General features: G+C 41.7%; 1 protein-coding gene across 1 annotated transcript; it reads left to right on the top strand.

The window, feature by feature from the left end:
• The first annotated feature begins 1,224 nt into the window (after positions 1-1,224).
• Positions 1,225-18,692, top strand: TNFSF10 (TNF superfamily member 10). The gene is made up of 5 exons (XM_079921699.1): positions 1,225-1,593; positions 8,084-8,221; positions 11,127-11,169; positions 14,225-14,326; positions 15,941-18,692. Exons 1-5 carry the CDS (start codon positions 1,462-1,464, stop codon positions 16,390-16,392), a joined length of 867 nt encoding a protein of 288 aa, XP_079777825.1. The 5' UTR covers positions 1,225-1,461; the 3' UTR covers positions 16,393-18,692.
• Positions 18,693-19,467: the final 775 nt, after the last annotated feature.

The raw sequence follows: 19,467 nt of genomic DNA, 5'->3' as shown, positions 1-19,467 counted from the left end.
GAGTGCAAGGGTGGTCCAGGGTCTGTAGGGGTGGAGGGTATGGTCAGGCCACCCAACATGGCTGTCCTCTTGCTCTCCGTCCATCCCCTGCTCCACCAGGCCCTGCTTCACTCACAGGACTCTCCAATCCTCTTAATTATAGGGCTTAATCAGTAACTGCCTGCATGCTCGCCCCCTGCCCCAGCCCCTGGTTTCCCTGGCAACTGATGAGCCCACCTGACATCAAGTCCCCCTCCCCCATAAATGATAGCCTCCTCCGCTGAGTAGCAAAGTCTGCTGTCATGTCCTGCCAGCCGTCTGCTGCACATGGTGGGATGTCACTCCAGGACCTTTTGCTTCAGATATGTAGGATCCCCTGTCCAATAGACCATTGATGTCCCTGTTGCTGTATCCAGCCTCTCTTCAGTTTGGAGGCTGGGCAACTACAAGGCTTGCAGACCTGTGGGGTGCAGCCCAATAACTACTTAGAATAAATAAGACGTAAACTAAGAACATGATGACTGTGCAATTAGAAAATGATGTAAAGACACGTATTTATAAAACCTGGTGACCTAGATAGCCCTCTAGCCTAGGTAGTGAATGAATGGGGTAGTTCATAGAAACATGGATTCACTTCTGATGAGCTGATGACCTTGTTGACAGTGACCCTTTCAAAGCAATTTTATTTTTTTAAATGGAGATCTCGGCCTTTTTTTAAAAAAAATAAATTTATTTATTTATTTTTGGCTGTGTTGGGTCTTGGTTGCTGCGTGCGGGGTTTCTCCAGTTGCGGCACGCGGGGGCTGCTCTTGGTTGTGGTGCGCGGGCTTCTCATTGAGGTGGCTTCTCTTGTTGCGGAGCACGGGCTCTAGGCACGCGGGCTCAGTAGTTGTGGCTCGCGGGCTCCAGAACACAGGTTCAGTAGTTGTGGCACGCAGGCTTAGTTGCTCCACAGCATGTGGGATCTTCCCGGATCAGGGATCGAACCCGTGTCCCCTGCATTGGCCGGTGGATTCTTAACCACTGCGCCACCAGGCAGGTCCCCCAAATCTTATTTTGATTAATGGATTGTAGTTATTGTGATTGCAACGCTTAGATTTTTTTCACCTTTCTAATCAAATAGAAGCTGTATTCATTTACTAGGGCTGCCACAATGAAGCAGCACAAATAGAAATGTGTTGTCTTGCAGTTCAGGAGGCCAGAAGTCAAAAACCAAGGAGTCAGCAGGGCCATGCACCCCCTGAAGCCTGTACTTGGACCTTCCTTGCCTCTTGCTAGCTTCTAGTGGTTTGGGATTCCTAGGCTTGCAGTTGTGTAATCCTCACATGTATTGTTTTCTCCGTTTGTCTTAACTTTCAGTTTCATTTTGATTCTTTTTCCAGTAAGCAAAGCTCAGACTCCACACCCCACCCACTTCTCCTCTCGCGCCAACCATAAGCTGCTGCCTCGTTCACTCTGTGGCAGTCAGACTCTGACAGGACCATGGCCCTGATGCAGGCTCCAGGGGGCCCCAGCCCTGGGCAGACCTGCGCACTGATCCTGATTTTCACCGTGCTCCTGCAGGCCCTCTGTGTGGCCGTGACTTACGTGTACTTCACCAACGAGCTGAAGCAGGTCGGTACGATGCGCACGCTCTCTGAACAGAGGCTCTGGGCAACCCTCCGGTTAACTGCCTTTATTGGCTCCTCTGGGAAGACTTTACAGAGGAAGAGAATCCTCTCTTTCTCTGTCTGGGGACCCCAACTGCTAATGCATATCATTACTGAGGACTTTGCAAAAGCGAATTGAAGGGACTCTGTGCACAAAGTGCAGTTACAGAACTGGCTCCACCAGTTACGAGAAGATGCGGGCAACAAAACTCCTGAGGTAGTTTTGTCTTCAACAGAATGTTATAATATTAACAGCTGCCATTCACTGAGTGCTTTCTGCTTAATGCTTTATAGTTCTTGACTCAAATTCTTGGGAGTGAGAGGAACTGCATCAGGGCAGGACTGTATCTGCTTTTGCTTTCTGTGACACGTCTAGGTGCTAGCACAGAGCTCCCACATAGTAGGTGTTCACTAAACACCTGTTGAATGAATAACCAGCCTTCACCAATGTACTGCCAGGATACAGGGAGTAGGGTAGAGTTGAGGCTTAACCCAAAGCCAGGCTCTAAACCACTTGTAATAATGCTGTTTTGTGTTCCAAATGTGGCTAATTCCAGTGGATTTTGAATGCAAAATGACTGAAAATAAGCCAACCCCAGGTTTTGGCTTTCTGTGTACATATTTTTTTCATTTAATTTTTTTTATTGGCGCATAGTTGATTTACAATGTTGTGTTCGTTTCCGCTGTATGGCAAAGTGAGTCAGTTACACATAGACATATATCCACTCTTTTTTTCTTTTTTAGGGTTTACAAATCTTTCTTTAATGACTCTTTAAAAATTAGCAAAACTGGTTCTACTCAAATAGAATGATATCCACTCTTAAAATTTTTTTTAATTTTTAATTTCTTTTAAAGATTTTTTTTGATGTGGACCATTTTTAATGTCTTTATTGAACTTGTTACAATATTGCTTCTGTTTTATGTTTTGGTTTTTTGGCCACAAGGCATGTGGGATCTTAGCTCCCTGACCAGGGATTGAACCCTCACCCCCTGCATTGGAAGGCAGAATCTTAACCAGTGGACTGCCAGGGAAGTCCCTATCCACTCTTTTAGATTTCTATTCCCATATAGGTGATTACAGAGTATAGAATAGCATTCCCTGTGCTATTCAGTAGGTTCTTATTAGTTATCTATTTTATATACAGTAGTGTGTATATGTCAATCCCAGTCTCCCAGTTTATCCCTCCCCCCCATTCCCCCCTGGGTTGTTTTCTACATCTGTGACTCAACTTCTGTTTTGTAAGTAGGTTCATTTGTACCATTTCTTTAGATTCTACATATAAGCAATATCATATGATATTTGTCTTTCTCTGTCTGACTTCACTCAGTAAGACAATCTCTAGGTCCATCCATGTCACTGCAAATGGCATTATTTTGTTATTTTTTATGGCTGAGTAATATTCCATTGTATACAGTACCACATCTTCTTTATCTATTCCTCCACCGATGGACATTTAGGTTGCTTGCATGTCCTGACTATTGTAAATAGTGCTGCAATGAACACTGGGATGCATGTATCCTTTCAAATTATTGTTTTCTCCAGATATATGCCCAGGAGTGGGATTGCTGGATCATATGGTAGCTTTATTTTCAATTTTTTAAGGAACATCCGTACTGTTCTCCATAGTGGCTGTATCAATTTTTTCTCACCAACAGTATAGGAGTTTCGGTGTATATTTTGACTAACTGTATATTGTATAGTAGGGAACTTCGAGCTGGAAGGAATTTTGGATACCCCTCGTTGTATAAATGAGACTAGAAACTGCCAGAGAAATGACTTATCCGAGCTCAGGCAGAAATTTGGAAGCAGAGCTGGACCCAGCTCAGCTCATAGGGAATGCTTCTCCCATCACAGCAGGGTGTCAGCAGGGTTAACCTATCTCCCCCTTGTGCTGAACAGCACCCTGCTGCATGGTGAAACATCAGATCTGTCAGCTGGGCAGGAAATGCAAGGCTAAGGGTCTTGGACAAATATAAAATAGTGTTTATCTGTTAAGGAAATAAATGCAGTTTGCATATCCTGTGGAGTATAAACTTTGCTCTCAACTGGTTGGGAATTTCCTTTGGAAATGAAGTGAATAAAACAAGAGTCAACAAGTAATTATACAAATGATCACTACCATTAGATGGCCAGTAAAGTCAGCTTTGTTACAGGGCAATTTCAAAGAGCCTGTATTTGTAAGAAAAAAAAATCAACGTGATTATAATCATGCCTTTTAGTTCTACGTCTGCCCGAGAGACTGGAATGCTGCTGTGTTTCCCAGTTTGGAGCCAGCATGTCCTAAGCTTTGTTAACTTTGCAGTATAAATAGTGAGTCTGTGTCTCCTTATACAAGAGGTTCCCTCAATTTGCTAACGTTACAAGTTGGCCTCATTTTAAGACTGAAGCAACTCGTTATTTACTGATCTGAGTTATGCAATTGTCTGTGTACATGATCAAGTTTCTTTGAATTCTATAAAAATGAAAATTTCAAAGTTTAACATCTCCCCACTTGCACCCATTTTTCCTGATTGCATGTTTATATGTGTACACTTCTGTATAGACATGCAGAAGAATTTATTAAGAGTATCAGAAAGAAGAGAATTAAGAGATACTGAGCAAAAACTGTTCCAGAAACTTTCAAAATACTGCCCTATTTAATCCTCATAACAATTCTGTAAAGTAAATACAATTATCCCATTTTATAGATGAACAAACCAAGACTCAGGGAAGTTAGGTAAAATTTTGAACCCAGGCATTAAATAGGGGCTCAGTAAATGGTAACCATTGTAATCAGCATTGAGAAGTCTCTTGGAGTTGTCACCCTCTTCATCAGGAATTTATGCAAGGGAAAATGAATCTGAATCTCTTTGGGTGACTGTGTAGAGTTTGGAAAAGCATATTCAACACAAGTATTAATTTTCTAAATCAGATCACAGGTTTCACTCTGGCAAGCAAAAATTTGCAGAAGATAACAGTGGGCAAGGATTATAGGGAGTGTGGGTTGAGCTGGGCTGAGGGATGTTGGATTGGACCCTCACAATTAAGCCTGTAGATCTGCGAGCATGAACAATAAATATGGGCTTAGCCTCTAAAGTCTATGACTCTGAGAAAGTTTTATGACAAGGGGACTACCTATTGCTGTGGCATTATAGACGGGGAAGACAAAGGAGAAGGAGACCCTAATCCACTGATGTCCATAAATGATCCTTTATGCTATTTGTGGTTTGCAGAAACTGATTGTCAGAGGCTAATGTCTGGGCAGCAGAGAGGGTCAGGGCTGCCACCTTGAAGTCTCTGAGCCAGCCAACCAGCAAAGGAGTCCACCCTGCTAACTTCAAGCCCTGCCAAGGACTGGTTGGCCCTGGCCTGGACAGTCCCACTGTTTGTGATGGCAACAGCAGCAGTTGAGTGGAATCCACTTCTCAGAACCAAGGGCAATAGCCATCTCTCTCCTTCTAGAGTTGTCCAGATAAAAACAGCACACTCATCCCCTGCACCCAACACCCGGATGTGGTTAGCAAGAGAACAGCCCCAGCCTGAGAAGTGCTGTAGGAAATTCAACCTCAAAGTGTGAAAGGATGTGAAAATGAAAGGGGGAGAGAGACATCATATTAATCATCATTAATCATTCTTGGAATAACCATAGCACCACCTTGCCCATGTGTCAGTTACTTGTGTTGGCCTAGGTCTGTAGAAGAAACTGCTAAATATGAAACATGTGGGATGGGATGCAGAGTGGCTGGGGCTTTCTGTTGTTCAGAAGTCAATATGGGTTGGCCAAAAATTTCGTTCAGGGTTTGCTGTGGAAAACCCCGAATGAACTTTTTGGCCAACCCAATAGAAGCATAAAAATATCTAGAAGGAGAAATAAGTTGTGATCTTTAGAGGGTAGAATTATGGGTGCCTCTTTTTAATTTTTCTATATTTTATCAAATTTCTACAGCTAATGTTGTAAAAACATCTATGCTATCCATATGATTTTCATACAGATCTAAAGAGCATGCCATTTTTGTATAGTCTTAAGAGAAAACAACCATATACAAAATTGCCCACACCCAGTCTAATCTCAACCCTGTAAAAAAAGAGATCAGGGCTTCCCTGGTGGCGCAGTGGTTGAAAGTCCGCCTGCAGGGGACACGGGTTCGTGCCCCGGTCTGGGAAGATCCCACATGCCGCGGAGCGGCTGGGCCCGTGAGCCATGGCCGCTGAGCCTGCGCGTCCAGAGCCTGTGCTCCACAGCGGGAGAGGCCACAACAGTGAGAGGCCCGCATACCGCAAAAAAAAAAAAAAAAAAAAAGAGAGATCATCCAAAGGTTAACTAGGAGGTGGAATGAGGGTGCATCGGAGGGTTTTATTTGTTTTACTTTTAGAAAAGTATTCTATAATTTTCTATATTTTCCAGGCTGCCTGTGTATCCTCAGCGTCTTTAGGCTTCATTCAATCTGGGTTAACACTGGAGTCTCACTAGCTTGTCAGACTCCCTCCCACGTCTAGTTAGGACCTTAGTTTTCAAGGTTCTCCCTCCCCACCTCCTGAAAGTGTTTCTGGAAAATCTCCAGAGGGTCTCCAGAGGCCAGCAGTTGGTCCTGACCTGGGCTGGCCCCTGCTCTCTTCCACTCTCTCAAACTCCACTTGACTTCACAGGGGCTGGCAGCTACCCTGACCGCCTGATCCCAGCACCTCTCAACTCTGCCCTGTCCTGTCCCCAGCCTCAGCCTCCAGGGCCTCAGCCCTTTCATGCTGAGACAGCTTCCAACTGCTGTGAAGTAAGATGACAAGTTGCTCCCTCCCTTCTGTGTCATGCACATTGTTTGGTCCCAACAGGTTACGAAAATCAGTTAAGCCTGTTTATTCAGTTTCATCAGTCAACGCCCAGCCAAGGCACACCCAGTCCTGCTGGGCTGGGAAATGGCAAATACAACTGTTCTTCCTGGAACTACCCTCAGGCCTCGTTGGTGAATCCAGCTCTTCTTCCCTGATCCTCCCCTCAGTTTGCTAGACATGCTCTTCTATTTCTAAATTGAGTTCCTTCCTTGGAAAGGCTTTTTAAGCTCACATAAATTGCAGATGAAAATTAATGTCTACAGTAGAAGAACATGGAGGTGGGTAGGATCAAAGGAATGGTGTCTAATTTCATCGCCAGTCATAACTCAGGTGGTCCCAGCTGTCACCCCCACTACATCTACTAGACGAATGTTTTACTCTTGGAATTTTAAAAAGGAAGAAAGAAAAGAAACATTTACCTAAAAGTAAATGAATGTTCTATGCCAGAGTGTGGGGAAGGAATTAATTATCTCAGGTTTGTCACTTTTATGCTTGAGAGACCTGATCAAACGTCCAGGGAGTACATGGCTGACAGTACAGACCTGCATGATTCTGGCTGAAAGCTCTCGTAAATATTTAAGTTATTTTGATTTGGAATGAGATCATCTTTCTATAGGAGGGAGCAGATCATCGTTAAGTTTGATCTTTCCTTCAAGCTTTGAAGTCCCCTAAGTTCAAATAACAGATGAAAATGGCTATTTTCCCATTTATTTCCCCAGAGAAAGGCAATTCAATGGACTTGTAGAGAGAAATAACATCTCCTGAATCCCAGTTGTTAAAAATGAAAACAGGAAAAAAAAAAAAAAAATCTGACCTTGCATGAACATCCTGTTTTTCTTCGTAAGATTAATCAGTTGTCATTCTAGAGTGCTCTGGGTGGTTTGGTGTGTGTGTGTGTGTGTGTGTGTGTGTGTGTGTGTGTGTGTGTAACATCAAGCACAGACTTTGTTGGCAAGGATCTAGCCATTGTAAATGTTTACCCTCAATCAGAAGGGAGCAAACCTTCAAATGGTGTTTCGAGTCTCTGCAGGTAAATCCCTAGCTGGTGTGGACATTCAAACGTCTAGTGGTAACGTAGTCTGGCTTCTGCCGTCCAGAGGAGTAGAAATCACAACAATAACTAGAATCTACTAAGACAATCAAAGCTCAGATGAAGAAACAGAACATTACCTGCACCCTAAAGGCTTTGGCTAATTTTTTATTTAGGATCCTGGAATGTAAACAAACTCCACTGCTTACTTTGTACCTGGTGGGTTTCTAGCTGTAGGATGGGAGTCACGCTATGTCAGAGCTGGAAGAAACCTCAAAGATCACCACAGTGAGCCAGCTCAAATGCAGATGAAGAAGAGATGTCGAAGAGTAGAAGCAATTTGTTGAGGGGCATACGACTGCTCAAGGGCAGGGGCAGCAAAGGGCATTGTGACCCTGGATGCCTGGCCCACACCTGTTTCCCTTCCACCACATCGAACTGCTTACTTTTATTCAAAGGACAAAGGACGGCATGCTTACTTTTACTTCAGGCAATGAGCTTCTCCAAGGTGCTAAGACTTCTCTGAACCCGTCACCAGCTTCTGTTGTTTTAACTTGTAAATGAACAAAAAGAAAAACCACTTGTGCATAATATTGTGTTATATTCATCTCAACCCAGATGCAGGACAAGTACTCCAAAAGTGGCATAGCTTGCTTCTTAAAGGACGATGACAGTTCTTGGGATGCCAGTGATGACGAGAGTATGATCAACCCCTGCTGGCATTTGAAGTGGCAACTCCGTCAGTTTGTTAGAAAGGTAAGTGAACCACGGGGTCGCTTTACCAGCAGGCATAGAAGGTCAGAGGAGAAGGACTATTTTAGATAAAGTCTAGAGTCCTTATTTTGTAAGGGAGGAAATGGGGGCCCAGAGTGTTTAAGTGATTGTCCCCAAATTCACTGAACTAGGAAAAGATGGGACAGCACCAAACAGTGGGTCCTGATCAACTCGTGGTCTAGAGTTTATTCCTCTCCTCCAGAGACCTCCTTCATCTAGTCTAAACTTTTTATCTCACCTTGTGGAAACTGAGGCACGGACAGAGCAATGTGTTCAAGGTCACACGACGATAAAGGACGTGTGTGATTTCTTTTTTTATTCAGAAGACAAAAGAAACCAAACAATGGTGTTTTATATTCTTCCCACATTGTTGTTCTCTGTTATTTTTGTTTTTTCTCTTCTTTTTTTTTTTTTACAAACCCTTGTGTCGCCACATTGTTGTTCTCTGGAATTAAGTCTATTTATTTTTGTGCATATAGAGATGAAGAAAGAGGAAAGGAAGAGGGAAGAAAGAGATACTTTGAGAAATTGAAGGTGATGACATCTCAATTTACAGTTAATAAATGACACATTACGAAATATTATTTTCTGTTTGTGAAAGTTGCTTAAATAGGATCTCCAGCAGAAACTTTGTTAGCTAACAGTTTATTTCACTAAATATGATTACTTAATTATACTTTCAGTGACAGGACATGTCAAATATAGTTTCTTCTCTCAGGCTGCTTCCTTATTTGTAAGATGGCATTAATAACATTTACCTTCTGCGTATCCGGAAAGGCCAGCTGTGAACACAAACATGAAAACTGTAAACTTCATTGTTTAAAAAAATTACTGGGGACATTCCCAGGGTAGGAGGAGGATGTGTTTTAAAGAAATGATTGTAAGTCTATTGTCTGGTACTCAGTGTGCCCTTCCATAGAAACGGTGTTGTGTCGGTGGTTAGGCTCTGATTTATAACCCTAAGCAGTCCTTGCAGTAAAGCCCAGCATCACCTGTGATGCTATTCCTATGAGAAATGAAATCAGACTTCCAGCTGGTTGTCCTAGAAACACATGTGCCTCACGGCTGCCCTGGAATCGTGGGCAGGATACCTGCTGCGCACAAGCTGTCCTGGAGCAGCTGGGACTCCACTGCCCCAAGTGAAAAACACCAGGAAAGACCCAGGGTTGGGGAAGTGTCCTGAGGAACCTGAGGAATGGGTCCCCACGGTTCCTAGGACTAGAGGGAGGATGGCGAACCCACTGGTGGCAGAGGAGAGAAACTCAGAACTAGAGTAGAAATCTGGAGACCGAGGAGGGGGCTGGATGCTGGGCCTGGGAGTGGGGAGATGAGAGAAGCCGTGTGGGTGGGTTTTACAGGTCTCTTTCCTGCTCTTCCTCCGTCCCTCCCATTCTCACATCCTGCCACTGACTAGAAAAGAGAGGGCGCACAGCGGTGGATGAGAGTGTAGGAGGGGAAAAGAGTTCCCCATTTTTCCAGGCACTGTGAAGTGAACAGACAATTTCCCATAAACATCCTATGCCCGTTATGTGTATTATCTCCCTTAATCCTCAAACAGCTCTGTGAGGAAGGAATCATTATTATCTTCTTTTTTTAAACAAATAGATGAAGAAATTAAAGTAGTTCATATCAGTTAAGTAACTTGAGTAAAGTTTCCCAGGGCTGCTAATGAACAGATTTGAATCCAGTCCATCTGATAGTACTACAATCTTTTTTTTTTTTCTTGGTGGCACTGTGTTAAGGACCACACTGTAGGACTTACCCTGTTCCCTTTCCTCCTCCTCCTTTTTCCTTCCTTCCTTCCTTTCTGGCCCAGAATGAGAGTGAGAGAGCTAATGTGTTGAGGCCACCCCTTGCTTCCCTTCCCACACGCCAGTGTCCGTTGCCCTACAGGCAGCCCCCCATTATCTGGGGTCAGAGCTTTCGACAGAGGAAAAAGAAGAGAGCTTCTGATTTGGAGCAGGAGTGCAGAGGAAGGGAGTTTCTGACGGTTGTATAATTAACAACAGTGACGGGAAAGGTGGGCAATGATGGGCAAAACCCCCAGGGGTGACAGAACTGAGTGGAGAGGCATTTAAAGATGAGTCATGGATGGGTCACGTCAGGGTCGGCTCATTTAACAGAAATGCTAGATTTCGTTCTTTATTACTGGTTTTCCCCACTGGTTAGCACAAAGAAAGTGATATGAAGTGTTTAGTAAGATATGGGAATTTGGTAAAATATCTTTATGTTGAGAATGTCTCAGCCACATTCTCAGAAATGAGAGAGTGACATGGTGCTACCAGGTCACCGCTGGATGGGCTGTGCGCGTCTGTGGGCACCATGAGAGAGAGGGAGTGTGCCTTACACCTTGAGTCTTGGGTATGTCCGATAATTTAAAGCTCCTGGACTCTGACACAGTGCCTTTATACACGTATGCATGCAGCTACACACACAATGCACTATACACACACATACATGCAGACACACACGGACAATGCACTTATACACATGCGTGCATGCAGACACACTCAGAAAGTGCGGTGACATGGCTACCGCATCCGTCAGCCAGAAGGAGACCTGGAGAACATTAGGCTGACCTAACTTGGAGAAGGATAACTCCTTGCTCCTGTGCTGCTCCAGGTGTGGCCTTTCAAAGACTTCATCCAGAAACAGAAGTCTCCCAGACAGAGGACCATCCTTCCATCCACAGTAGGGACAGCTGCCTCCATATTCATCCCAGCTCCCACCCTGCCCCACACACTATGCTTGGACAACTTAAAGCTGCCTAGGTTGATATCTTAGGTGGAAATTTTCTGTTAGACATCAGCAAGAAGAGCCACAGACATTCTATAGTCAGTCTAAATGCTTAGGGAAATTAACAAGCTTTATTCAATACTATTTGCAGATCATTTTGAGAACCTATGAGGAAACCATTCCTTCAATTCCAGGTAGTATTCTTTTTGTTGTTATTTTAATCTTCTACTGTCAGCCTTGTGATAGGGTGAATAGCTCTCCATCCTCTTTCTCTCTGCTCCCATCCACACATCCCACCTCTGACCACTGCTCAGTGTCTCAAGCTGCTTGATTCTATTTCCCTCTTTGCATTGGCAGCTAGAAAGCTCAGAAGCAAATCTGTGACCCACCTATGGTCTGAACTTCATTTCATCTGAATTTTATTCTTCCAATGTGGATTTTCCTTTCACCTCAACTTCTTCGATTATTTATTTTTACCTTCTAATGTGGGTAGCTTTCTGGAGCATAGCTGGAAAAAAAGGGCTCCAAAGTTACCCATCTTCTCTGCTTCAGACCGCCCCTAGGCTCGAAGGCTTTCTTTATGCAAAAGCCTCTTGCTCCATCATCTCTTTCCCAGCAATCCTTCTACGCCCCCGAAATCCTCATCCTGTAGTCCTCACACCTTGGCTATCTCCACTGATGGTCACCAGCCTGCTCTTGACCCACAACGCCCTTCATTGTTATTGCCCAGGCCGGCTTCTCTAGTCCTGCAACTGGCTTCTTCCATTCCTGGATTTTCACGTAAACACCTCCTTCTCATCCTCCATCCTCATCACCTACTCATCACCTCTCAGAGAGAAGTTCCCTGACCAACTTTCTAAGTAAGTTCACCCACATCCTGTTTTTTCTATCACACTTACCTTGTTCATTTCCTTTGATTGATATATATATCAATCAAAGGAAAATATATAAATATTCTGTTTGTTCTGTCTGATTCCCTACTAGATTAAAGATCCACAAAGACAGAAAACATGCCTCTTTCTCTTACCTCTCTATTCCTAGACTTAACTGTACACCTCAAGCCTAGTAGATTCTCTCTTATCCCCCTGATCCTTACCCGCACCGCCTTTGGTGTGTGTGTTCATGTGCATGTGTGTGTGTGTATTTTGACTGAGATGAAATTCACATAACATACAACTAGCCATTTTGAAGCGCACAATTTGGTGGCCTTTAGTACATTCACATTGTTGTGCCACCATCCCTCTCTACACAGAAAGTTCTTAATACATATTTTTTAAATCAATACATAAGTAAATACAACTGATGAATTAAATTTACTGCTGCTTTGCATTTGGCTCACCATAGCCCCATTTTCCCCTGTTAATAATCATACCAGCTTGCATACGTGTACCAGAGACTTACAGTCCTGGGGTACACCAGCCTGGCAGAGAAGAATCAGTTTTTTAATAAATATTTTATTAATGATGTCTTCCTAATTTTCAGCTATCCTTTTCCATTACAATAAGCTTCCTCATCACTTGGCAATACCCACCATCCTTTATTAAATGGGCTTTATTAAATATGAAGGCAAGACCTGGTCCCAGGGTCTAAGCATTCTTTCTGGTCATTTCCCCGAAGGCAAAAACAGTATTAGGAATGTTGAACACTACTTCTCTTCTAATGAGGAACACCAGATCCGTGGTCTACAGTAGATACATGTACTATTTTCACTGTTGGAAGAAAAATACTCTTTTTTATTCATCCCAGTGGGGCCTAGATTAAAGCTTCCTGTTCTCAGACCTGATCAATTACAGCTATCTGCTAACTTGCCAGTCTCCAGCCCTCTCACTTTCTACCCATCAAACCTTACTATGAGGTAGTTTAGCCTAAAGCACAACACATATCTTTTTGCTTCCCTGATCAAAACCTTCCAGAGTCTTCCCATGTCTGTAAAAATTCAAATCTCTTAGTCTAACATTCAAATCCTCTATAGTTTAAATCCTCATTCAAGCCTGAAACTGAACTCATCTGATGCCTGTATCCCAGGAATGCTTTGTGCATCCTGCCTTCGGGACACTATTCTAGATCTCTGGGAATGCCCTTTTCCCATTGCTGTGGGTCCCAAGCCTCCCCAGCCCCACCCATTTCAGAGAATTGTCCTGCCCCTCAAATGCTTTCTTGCATTCCTTTGTTTATAGTTCTTTCTCCATCTTCCTAGAAGAGTGTCAGGTATAGATGTGATGGGCACTTTGGTTTGCTGGAGTACGTGAATGAAAGGGCCTTAGTCCAAACCCCCTCCCCTGACCTCAGCTCTCCAACAAATAGGAATTTTTCCCTCCCCTGAACACCCATCACCCTTCATTTCTATTTCTTATAGGTTAATTTTCACTTTCTAATTTGTGTCTTCCCTAAAAACTGTAAGTCCCTTGAGGGCTCAGTCAGTGTAATTAGTGATTAATCTTTGAAGTCCCTGCGGAGCACTGCCTTGTCCCTGGACGTATTTGCTTGATGAAGATGTATAGTTTATCTCAACAACCAATGTAAACATCCTGGGAAGTTTGAGCTGATTTTTTTAAAGAGTAGTTTGCTGAATTTTTAGTCTTTCAGTCTGCTCCAAAGTACTTCGGATGGTGGTCAATAAATGTTATTTATTTGTTATGATCTAGTGAATCAGTGATTTTTATGCTCATATACTGGTTATCATGACAATTATGTCATTTCATATTCCCTTTGGGAGGTGAGGGAAATGACTGTTGGATACCAGTTTGTAGCATCTCTGGACAATTGTTATCACGGCTACTCCTTTAGGGTAGGTAGTATCTAGCAGGAGGAAAAAATAATTGAGATGATAAAAATTGGTATCACTCTGTTTCTATATATAACTCAAAGTGGAAATTTGCCATTAGTTCATTGTAAATGCCTTAGCAGGAATATTATAAGTCCACAGTTTTGTTGTTATTATTGTAGTTTAGGAAAAGGGTCAGAATCTTCACTTTGTTATATTCTAGTTGAACCTTACCGCTGAGATGCCGATAAACTTTAGCCCAAGTTACTGCTTATCCTTCCCATCTAAAGTACTTTTCAAATTCAACATAGGCTGAAGTGGACTGATTATAATACTAAAATGTAAATTGGTTTTATGAAAACCCATATAATCAATTTTGGGAGCCCAGTGTGCTTACAATGATAAGATTGATAAGAGCTGTGAACAGCAATGTATCTGAGATGTGTTTGACAAGTGCTGATGATTCTTTGTCATTTCTCTTTTAGAAAAGCAACAAAATATTCCTCACCTAGAAAGAGAAAAAGGTCCTCAGAGGGTGGCTGCTCACATAACTGGGACCAATCGGAAAAGCACATTCTCAGTTCTAAGTAAGAGAAAAAATGAATGTATGGTTTAAAAGAAGGGAATGGAAGAATTTGTTCCAGATAATTTATTCTTTGAACTTGTATCGGAAATGTTTATATGGCTATCTACAAAATGCTCAGTAGTAATCAAGTCTCAGATTGACTCTTTTCAGAAGCAAGATTACAAGATGAATAGCTTAGTTACTGCCCTGGCATAACTGGCTTCAGGAAAATTCTGAAGTGGAAGTGGGAGAACTTTGAGTTTCCCATGCCCCCATCTTTGCTTTTCTTCTTCTTTTTTTTTAAAAGTAATTTTTCTCTTTTTCACCAAATCTTTCTCCACTTCAAAGGTTCTAAATCAGTCATCTACTTTCCCCATGAGTCACCAAGGCCTCCCAGCGGCATTTGTATTAGGTTGAACTATAAAAAGTTGGCCAATATTTGACCACTTTGCATTTACAGAAATGTCAGTTTCATATGGTTTAACCAAATAGGTTATGCCTAATTATTAGGTGTAGAACAGGTGTCCATATACTGCTGTGGTTAGTGCATGGGTCTTGTAATCTAAATACCCACATTGGAATCCCGGCTACTCCTTACCTAGTTCTTTGTTTTGAGCAAATTACGTAACACAATCAAGCTTCATCTTCTTCATATACAAAGTAGAGATAATCTTTAACTCATAAAAGAGTGAAGATTAATGCAAAATGCTGTTGCACTCTAAGTACTCAATAAGTAGTGCTTTTATTTTTGTAAAAAGTTTTGTCCCAGGTTAAAGAAATTTCAGTCATCAGTTAATGAATGAAAGGTTGTTGGGGGTTTGTGTTGCTTGGTTGGTTTTTGTTTCCTTTTTTCTGGGCAGTTGCCTTCATGGTATTCCTGAACTCATGTTTTGTAAATCATTGACATGTTCTGCCTATGAGTGAGATCGTTATTTCACTATTCCTGTTTACTATTCATCAATTAATATGATAGTTGTTTTCAACTCTTGAAAAACTCAATTTTGCGTCAATCATGGAGATGAGCCCAAAGTTTAAAAAAGTATCATATCTTAGTAAGGCCCATCTTCATTCAAAGTCTTTGGGATCTGAAGATCTTTAAATCTGGGCTCTTTTTACCAAACCTTGTACCCTGTCTTATTGGACAGTCATTTCTAGCCTTCTGCTTGGATGGTGCTTTTGACACTGGGTTAGAGAAAGACCAAGGAGGAATCCAAAAAGACCTAAAAGAATAGCAGGAATTTATGAGCTCTAGACTTGAGGAAATAGATATGTTTCTTTTGGTTTCCTTCTACATCGTTGATCTGAGCTCACCAGCACAGGAAAGGAGGCAGGGGTTCTGGACAGAAATTCTTCGCAGGAGTAAAGATTGCCATCTTAGTGAACCATTCCCGTGCTACTATTCAAAGTAGATGAGGTACAAAAAAGTATGGGACTTCCAACAGATCACAGTGATATGGGAGCCTCCAGATTTCTATATGACTAGAATTTAGAATCCTTGGAAGATCGAAGGAGCAAGAAGTTTTATAATAGATTAAAATTCTTTACAATCCCAACCGAGAATTGGCTAGCCACAGCTATTGGGAAACTTCTTGTTTTGCTACAAGCTAACTTTATTTTTCTCTAAACTTCATCCCAGGCTCCAAGAATCAAAAAGCTTTGGGCCAGAAAATAAATTCCTGGGAGTCGTCAAGAAAAGGACATTCATTCTTGAATAATTTGCACTTGAGGAATGGAGAGCTGGTTATCCACCAAACAGGGTTTTATTACATCTATTCCCAAACATACTTTCGATTTCAGGAAACTGAGGAGGTTTTGGGAACAGTTTCAACAGAAGAGAACAGAAAGAAAAACAAACAAATGGTACAATATATTTACAAATGCACGAGCTATCCTGACCCCATACTGCTGATGAAAAGTGCTAGAAATAGTTGTTGGTCTAAAGATTCAGAATATGGACTCTATTCCATCTATCAAGGTGGAATATTTGAGCTTAAGGAAAATGATCGAATTTTTGTCTCTGTCACTAATGAGCAATTGATTGACATGGACCAAGAAGCCAGTTTTTTCGGGGCCTTTTTAATTGGCTAAATGATCTGCAAAGAAAAAACAGTGCCCCCAGAGAGACCTTTCACTTTTCAGAGTGATACACTGTGAAAAGACTGCAAAAGAGCTGACAAAGTAAGGCAGCCTGAGCGGAGCACCTCAATCACGAGACTCTACAACACAAGCTTTTTTGGTATCTCTGAAAAGTGACCAACGTACTCCAAGACAGAGAAACTGACAAAAGACCTTCTGAGACTCTACCTGATATCAGCTTGCTAGCAGAAATCTAGAAGGTTCTCAGTTTACAAACATTTGCGTAGCAATTAACGTCTTCCGCCTTAACCGTCTACTCTTGCGAAGATACCAGAAGACTGAAAGTTCACGGTCAGGGTATGCAGTGTGCCAGGGGAGTTGGTGCAGTGTGGGGCCTTGTGGGAGTTGTCCTGTACCCTCGTACTCTTGGAAGTAAGAAAATTCCATTCGAAATCGTATCATTTCACTAAACAAATTAAAGTTATGTTCAGTGAACAAGGAACTATTTTCAGTTGGCCAAAAAGTTCGTTCGGGTTTTCTGTAATCATCTGTAAAAATCCGAACGAACTTTTTGGCCAACCCGATATTTCTGAATGGCTTGTGCTTTTCATTCCCAGAAGTCAGGCTGACCGAAAGCACTGAAGGTATTTTTGATAAAAGACTCTAAAATGAATGATAAGCTAATCAGAAATCGGGAATTTGGCCCCTTGTGAGCAGGAGAACTGGGAAAGTGGGAAAAAAAAAAAAAGAACTGTTTGATAGTGTAACTTAAGGATGGGCAAGAATTAATTATGACTCTATATTTTTATACTAAAATTTAAAAATACATGTTTCTTTTTCAATAAAAATGACGTTAAAATATGTAGTTTTTGTGTATCTCGTACTTATGTTTTATAGTAACAAGATTACTAATGATGGGGAAAAGGAATTCTAATCTCTTTTTCATGGTATCGTTCATCTGACATGTGTTACTGAAGAAAGAAAGAAACTGCTCACTTTTTATATAATGTGATAAAAATATATCAGTCCTTTCCTTTATAGTTAATGCTTTTGTTATAGGTTGAATTGTGTCCCCACAAAAGGTATGTAGAAGTCCTCCTCCCCAGTACCACAGAATGTGACCTTATTTGGAAAGAAGTTGGTTGCAGATACAATTAGTAAAGATGAGGTCATAGTGGAATAGGCTGGGTCCTTAATATTGTATAATGTGACTGGTGTCCTCATTATTTAAAGAAGGAAATTTGGAAACAGGAACAGAGACACACAGGGAAAACTCCATGTGGCAACAGAGGCAGAGATTGGAGTGAGGGAGTTGCAAGCAAGGAGCTCCAAGGATTGACGGCCATCATCAGAAGTTCAGAAGACAAGAAAATATTCTACCCATAGCCTCAGAAATCTACCAACACCTTGATTTTGGACTCCTGGCCTCAAGAACTGTGAGAGAATAAATTTCTGTTGTTGAAAGCCACCCAGTCTGTGGCACTTTGGTTCAGCAGCCCGAGGAAGCTAATACAGCTTTGTACACTATGTTCAAGAGATGTATTTTTACCGATGCGCACAGATATCACCATCTATATTTTTTTCTGAAATCTTTAAATTTGGCCTTTCATAGTTTGATAGTGGGATTCAACTGTAATTTAATTCATGTGTGATGAGCTAGGGATGGAATTTTATCTTTTACCATATCAGGGACCAGTTGTCCAGCACTGTTCATTGGCTAGTCCACTCTTTCCCCACTGATTTTAAGGTTTAATATCATATACCAACATCCCAGGGGGTCTGTTACTGTGCTCACTTTCTTTTCCTATTGGCCTGGTTGTCCGTCCTTGCACCCATACCATCCGTTTTTAAAAGCTGTGATAAAATATAAATGACATAAGATTTACCATTTAACCATTTCTGAGTGTACAGTTCAGTGGCATTGAGTACATTCACGCTCTTGTGCAAACATCACCCCTATTCATGTCCAGAGCATTTCATTATCCCAAACTAAAACTTTATAACCATTAAACAATAATTCCTCATTTTCCCTTCCTCCCGCCCCTGGTAATCACCATACTACTTTCTTTATGAATTTGACTGTCCTATGTACCTCATGTAAATAGAATTATGCAATATCTGTTCTTTTATGTCTGGCTTATTTGACTTAGCATAATGTCTTCAAGGTTCAATCCATGTTGAAGTATGTATCAGAATTTCATTTCTTTTTTTAAATTTTTTTAATTTAAGTATAGTTAATTTACAATGTTATGTTAATTTCTGCAGTTCATTTCTTTTTAAGTCTGAATAATATTGCATTGTTGGAAAATACATACCACATCCTGTTTATTCATTTATCTGTTGATCATACTCTGGCTTTAGTGGTTGCTATTTGCTTTTCTATAAATCTTGATGTCTTGTATGTATGTTCTTCTTTAGTCCTCTGTTTCAAAATAGCATGGGCATTTTGGTTTTTAACTCACAAACTTTGTGCAACATAAGTATCTTTCATTATGACATTTTCAGGCAAAGTTTAGAAGGAAAAAAGTTACATCTGGCAATTTAAATATTCTGGGAAAAGCCTCAAATTACATTCCAAATACAGTTGATACAGTGTCAGAACTACATGTAAACCTTTTTTTAATATAAATTTATTTTGTTTATTTATTTTTGGCTGCATTGGGTCTTCGTTGCTGTACACAGGCTTTCTCTAGTTGTGCCAAGCAGGGACTACTCTTCATTGTGGTGCGTGGGCTTCTCATTGCAGTGGCTTCTCTTGTTGTGGAGCACGGGCTCTAGGCGCACGGACTTCAGTAGTTGTGGCACGCAGGCTCAGTAGTTGTGGCTCGTGAGCTCTAGAGCACAGGTTCAGTAATTGTGGCGCACGGGTTTAGTTGCTCTGCGGCATGTGGGATCTTCCCAGACCAGGGCTTGAACCTGTGTCCCCTGCATTAGCAGGCAGATTCTTAACCACTGCGCCACCAGGGAAGTCCCTACATGTAAGCTTTTTGAACAGTCTGAATAATGACTCTTGCCACCCAGAAGGAAAACAGCCCGTTTGAACTAACGGGGAAGGAGATAGGAAGGAATGAAGGAAAGCAGTCAGAC

Source organism: Stenella coeruleoalba, assembly GCF_951394435.1.
Source record: "Stenella coeruleoalba genome assembly, chromosome: 5".
NCBI lineage: Eukaryota > Metazoa > Chordata > Mammalia > Artiodactyla > Delphinidae > Stenella > Stenella coeruleoalba.
This window is presented reverse-complemented; position numbering and strand designations above follow the sequence as displayed.

Excerpts from the sequence above, each read along its gene's own strand:
- TNFSF10 (XM_079921699.1), top strand. The coding sequence starts at position 1,462 with ATGGCCCTGATGCAGGCTCCAGGGGGCCCCAGCCCTGGGCAGACCTGC. Across the intron at positions 1,594-8,083 it reads TCACCAACGAGCTGAAGCAG|ATGCAGGACAAGTACTCCAA; the intron begins GTCGGTACGATG and ends ATCTCAACCCAG. Across the intron at positions 14,327-15,940 it reads AAGCACATTCTCAGTTCTAA|GCTCCAAGAATCAAAAAGCT; the intron begins GTAAGAGAAAAA and ends ACTTCATCCCAG.